Genomic DNA, 6,000 nt, shown 5'->3' on the forward strand with positions numbered 1-6,000 from the left:
AGATACAAAGGAGTTCAGCCAAGTTCAGCCTTCTATCCTGTGGGTTCAGTTCCTACTTGGCCTTGTGGAGCTGGTTTCTGAGCACCATCTCACATTCCAATCACACATTCGTGGCTTCTGAAAATCTGTCACAGCCTGTAGCAGAGTGGGCCCACACGTCCCTCACTTCCCTTCCTCCCAGAGCTTGGAAATATGCTCCTCTTCCTCACCTGGGCAGGGACCCTCAGTGGCCAGGCCTGAGTGGGACAGTCAAAAAGCAGTTGCCAGCAGCCTGTGGGCCAGCCACAGAGAGTCCATAGAACTCTGAACTAGAAACTATCCACATCCCTACATAAGAAGGACAAGCTGGGGCACCAGCCAGTGACCCTCAGCCCCATTCCCCACTGACAAACTCCTTACTCGACTCTATTCTGAGAACAGGATCATCCCTTCCTCATGACCAAGCATCATCTATATACTTTCATTAATTGGTCACATGACTTAGAATTTGCATGATTTTTATGGATAACTACTAAGAGTCTAAAGTTCCACGTGTCGGGCCAAGGATTTAGCTCACTGGTTCCACTGCCTGCCTCCCAAGTGCAAGGACTTGAGCTCAATCCCCAGTACCAAAAAAAAGTTCCACATGTCATGGACAAGTACTAAAAAAACTAAAATTGAAGCCACATGCTCCTGGAGGTTTTATTTAGATCTAGTTTCCTTTTGTTTATCCTTCATATTTCCATGTCACAAGGCTACGATATCATTTTAGTGCAGACTGGAATAGCCCAAAATTATACAATCAATTACACATGTGTCTAATTATAGTTGTTAATCCATCTACAACTCTGGCAGGAGATCTAGTGTTTGAATCATAGCAGAAGCCATAAGCCTGAACTTGGCCAGCTACTTCAAGCTTGCCAACTGCTTAGAATATGTTTTGACTTAAATCTCAGGTTCACCTCCTATGCCTAAGGGGCACCTGTTGATGCCTAGGCATCTAATACTTTATTGACAATCAGGGGAACAGAAGTGCTCCCAAGTACTGTGCAAAGCTATTCATACTCTTGGTACAAAGTAGTTTAAACATGGTATTTCCTAATCCCACAATAGATATCATCCCCATTTTTTAGGCAAACTGAGGTTAAGTAACTTGAGTAAGGAGCCAGGATTTTATCACATTGTTGCTGCCTTCCTTCCCAAACATAACCACTACCTTCTTTTATCTTCCCAAGGATAAGGGAGCCATGGTATGGCATGTGGGAGCTGTAGCTGTATATGCACCTTGATTTTGTCTTACCTTTTCCTCTCCAGTGTACACACACAAGCAGGAGCCCCCCCAGTATTCCCACACCTCCCGGTTTCCATCTGCGATGGTGGTCACAGATACCAGCAGCATCAGTACACTCACCAACATGTCTTCCAGTAAACAGGTAATACCAGCAGGATGGGGCAGCAGGGCTGGAGGGTGGCATGATTGAGACTATTTGTGCACCTAAGGTGTGGCAAGTGTGGACTCCATATTTTATTCCTTTTGAAGCTTCCTTCTGAGTTTCCCTTAGTTTCTTCTAAAAGAATCACTGAGATCACAGGGCAAAGAAGATGGGCCACAGGCCAAAGGGGCTTATTGCTCCCAGCTTCCCCAGCCCTCAAGCCCTGAAGTTTGATGGGTCTCTGGAGACTGGATGACACAGAGCATTAGGCATTGAGATTGAATATTCCTGCATGTTATGACTGATGATCCATGGAAAAGGTATTTCTAAGAAGGGCTCAGGAGGTCAAACCATCTGTTGAGTTTCATGCTTTTCAGAGGTACTCAGTGGAGAAAGTGAGTGCAGAGTCAGGGGTCCTGAGGCTGATTCTCTCAGTCCAAGTCCCCTGCCAGGCCCAGATGCTATACACTCCAAGGACTGACCCAATTATGCCGACCCATGGGGACTCCCAGCAGACAGCATGGCCTTTGAAAAGGTCTGCATTCACTTAGTGTTTTATCAAGAAACTTAGAATCATCTTCCTAGGGCACTAAAAGTGGGGAATCCAGAAGTTTCGTCACTGTTTCACCTGATGAATAATTCCCACCTCTTCATGGAGACCATGGGCTAATAAAAACAAGGAACCAATAGCAAAGCTCATTGCTAGAGCCACACAGCCGCACTGCAATGGGACACTGAAAGTTAGAAACAGGACAAGATGTTTGAGCATGGATGACAGCTCCTGGATAACACAATAAGACCTTTTAGTAGCTGGGGTCTGTACAGTGTGAGAACTATTTGGCCTTTATTGATTACTAGATAAGGAGGAGACAACCTTGAACTTCATGTCAGAGGTGCTCAGCAAAATTTGATCTTGTTGATGGTCTTTTTTCCACCTGAGCACTGCAAACTGCACCTCACCCGTCCCACACAGTCTTTCTTCTTCTCTTAACCCCATCTTCTTCTACTTCTAGTCTAGAATTGTAGTGAAGCAAGTGGGTTCGATTCCTGTCATTTTCCTGGTGACCTTGACCTCTCAGAGCATTTCCTTTATTTGTTCATCTTTACAGTAATATTTGTGAGGTGACATCGATTAAGTATTTGACCCATCTTGGGTGCTGAAACATACACATCCCAGGCAGTTGGGCTGTGGTGCTGGGGGTGGAAGGAGAGGTGTGTGGGACCTGCTTTGCCACACTTCTCTCACCCAATAGAAGATTAAAGGACAACCCCTTATTGCCCTGCCCTTCAACTCCCATGAGATTTCCCACTCTTTGTAGTGAGCAGGGAAAACATTTATCTGTGCTCACAAATCTCAATCAGAGGGCAGCCAGGCGCAGCAGCCTCCTTGGGAATACCTTACCCTTTGAAAGCTTTATCAACTCATCTGCCGCTTGGCCAGCCCTAGACAGCACCGTGATTAATTATTCCTGTCTTTCCCAAATTGACTTTGATGCTTGCTTGTTGAAATGAGTCCTGTGGATGCAGGAAATGATCTCTTAATCAAAATACTTCAAGATGCTCTCTGAGACTCTGCCACCAGCCCCGCAAATGGCTTCTCCCCTCCACTGGACAGAGTGGTCAGCCAACCTTGAGGCTGCATGAACAGCCTTCGCCATGTGCTGTGAAGTTGTCTCTGGGTCACTGGACATTTCAGGAATCTTGCAAGAGACTCACTTCTGAAATGATGGAGATGACTATTATACTTAGGATAAAAAATACATAGCACTTTATACTTCTCATGAATGTTACCTCATCATTTTTTTAAAGTGCAATCTTCTAAGTCCCAAGAAATAACCTGAAGCTCAGAGATAGAGAATGACCTGTCCAAGGTCACACAGATGATAAATTCTAGAGTTCGACCTCCAGGCTTTTATCTTTGATTCCAAATCATGGCCTCATCCCCCTTAAACAACACTTACCTGCCAATATCCATGTTGAATCCCTATAACAATCGCTGCTGCTCTTGTCACGTTTAGTGCTCAGGAGCCAGAGTAAGAATTAAGCCTATATGCTAAGTTCCAATCAGAAAATTTTCTTCCTGTGAACCAAAGGAGAAGAAAGAACGGAAAAAAGCAGAATGAAATAAGATGAGGGTAAAGTCTTCCCCTCCTGACCACAGGCCTTACCCAAGATGAAGACAGTTTATACAAACAGTTCCTAAGGCAAGGAGTCACAAGTGAGTTCCCAAAGAGACCTGGTGGCAGATCTTTTTGTGTGTTGGAAGGAGTACTGTTTTCCAAGAGGAATTTCAAACCCATTACTATTTACCAGGGGCATATGGAGCGAAGGGAGAAAAGGATTCTTTGGTCAGATGTGTTGGGAACTGCTAGATTATTAACAAAGTTAAACTGCGCTGGGTAGGGCTTCTCAGAATGCTTCATGTGCTGATGTGAACATCAACCTGGGTCATTAGTGTGCATCGTGCTTAGGTTACAGGGGCACGGCTGGGCAGTGGTGCTTTAGAAACCTTGCACAGTGATAGGACAGAAGAGCTGAAAGATCTGACTGAGTTAATCCCCATTCCATCACACTCTGAGACTGGCGGTGCATTCCCTGCTCTGATACTCATCCACATGAGAGGAAAATTCCACCCCATCTCATATTCAGTGTGCCAAGCAGAGTGCCTGGGACGCAAGCAAGTACTTGGAGTGGGAGCTCTTGCCCTCTTCCTTCTCCTGTCTGTCTGATTGTCCTTCCTTCCACTGACTCCTTTAATATTTAAGTCAGTGCTTAGTCTATGTGCAGTCAAAAAAGGACCCAACAGTAACATTTGCCAATATTAGGACCATCTCTGTAGCACATCCCACCTCTTGGGCCTAGGATTCCCATTTTCCATTCTGCTGGTGTACAGAACCTTCTCACCCTGGGAAAAAGAGCATGAAAAAGAGCATAGTTCAGGGCCCACTCAAAACATTTAAACCCTTTGTGTTTAGCCCAATGCCTCAGTTGTGGTAGATATTCAGTTAATATGGATGGATTCAGAACTAGTATTTTTTAAAGTATCGCTCACGTTCTGTACTACATGAGTTTTTATATTTTACTTGTCTGGCTAACCCTCCTACTTGTTCTGCAAGGTGGATATTTTTATGCCTGATTTACAGAGCAGAAACCTAGGGTTTCCAGATGGGGAGGGATTGGACAAGTTTAAACAGGTGATAAATTCTAGAGCTGTACTTCCAGACTTTATTCTTGTCACTTCAAATACATTAAAGAACACTCACCTTCCAGTATCCATTTTTAAGCACCCATAGTAATGACTCAAGGTTATGCAGCAGTAAACCAGGATATGAACTTGCATCTACCTGACCGCAGTACTTCCTGTTGTCAAGACAGACATGCCCCCAAGGACTCTGGGAGTCTTATTTCAGGAATCTCAGGCTTGCCTGTGTCCTTCGGCAGCTACTGCAATCAGTTCTTTTTACAACTTCTGCCTGTCCTTCCCCTTAACTTTTGGGTGCTGGTGGGTCTGTTTCTGGGTGGGTTTGTGCCTGGGCTCCCATAGAGCAGTGCCCCACCAGTCTAGAAATAAGACTGAAGGAACACTGACCCCACTTAGAACAAGTATGGGCAGGCTGTAAGCTGACTCCTGTTTCCACAACTTTCTCTACCCAATGCTTCACTTCCTAGTTTATAGGGAGGTCAAGAGAGGCCCCCAGAGAGTCCCTAATCAGAGGTGCTGACAAGAAGGAGGCGGGCAGCCTCATCATGAATCCCCTGCTGCTGCTGCTGCTGCTGCTGCTGCTGCTGCTGCTGCTGCTGCACCCTCCCCTGCCCAGCCTTTTTCACTGGCATTGAGGCCTAATGCTCAGATAGGTTAGGAGCTCTTACCTGGGAGTTAGCACATCATTCTGCCACTTTCTACCTGTGTGACCTCAGGGAAATGTGTCAGCACCTCTGGGCCTCAGTTTCTTCATCTGTAAAATGAGGATAATGGTACTTCTTTTTGTGGGTTCACTGAGAGAACTAATCACGAGATTTACGTCACTCGGTGCTTGGCCTAAAAGAAACACCCAGTCCATGGGAGCTGCTCATGCTTGGCTTCTCTTGCTGTCAACAAGTGTCTCCAGAACTTAGGAAGTAGGTTTTTAAATGGCAAAGGGCCTTATTTCCCCCATTTCCCCACTCAGAAGGGAGGGAATTATCCTATGTAGGATTTAAGAGCATAGCATTGCTGTTATGAAATCCTGGACAAATGACTTCTCTCTAAATTGTCCTTCCCTCATCTGTAAAATTGGAATTAGATGATGATGGTGGTGGTGGTGGTGGTGATGATGAAGAATGTGTGTGATACTGGGGTGAACTACATTCCACAGCCCTTTTTAAATTTTTATTTTGATATAAAGTCTTGCTAAGTTGCCCTTGAACTTGGAATTCTCCTGCCTCAGCCTCCTGAGCAGCTTATAGTACAGGCATCTACCACCTTGCCTGGTTTGGAATTCTAATTATTACTTTTAATTAAGAGAGCTACAGCAGGGCCGGGCCTTTAGCTCAGTGGTTCTTCCACCTGCCTCACAAGCACAAGACTCCAAGTTCAATCCCCAGTACA

The 6,000-nt window shown here is 45.3% G+C and overlaps 1 protein-coding gene across 6 annotated transcripts in view; it reads left to right on the forward strand.

Annotated features, from left to right (window-relative positions):
• Hnf1b (HNF1 homeobox B) overlaps window positions 1-6,000 on the forward strand; it is a 51,096-nt gene that overhangs the window by 41,367 nt on the left and 3,729 nt on the right. For 4 of the 6 annotated variants that reach the window (XM_010626831.3, XM_010626832.3, XM_010626833.3 and 1 more), the window contains exon 8: window positions 1,294-1,412. The exons of 1 other annotated variant lie outside the window; for it this stretch is intronic. In XM_010626831.3, the coding sequence (XP_010625133.1) occupies window positions 1,294-1,412 (119 nt within the window). Of the gene's footprint in view, window positions 1-1,293; window positions 1,413-6,000 lie in introns of those variants that run through there. One more of the 6 variants, XM_019207829.2, reaches the window with a different exon arrangement.

Source organism: Fukomys damarensis, unplaced genomic scaffold, assembly GCF_012274545.1.
Source record: "Fukomys damarensis isolate Sample0158 unplaced genomic scaffold, DMR_v1.0_HiC HiC_scaffold_13, whole genome shotgun sequence".
NCBI classification, from domain to species: Eukaryota; Metazoa; Chordata; class Mammalia; order Rodentia; family Bathyergidae; genus Fukomys; species Fukomys damarensis.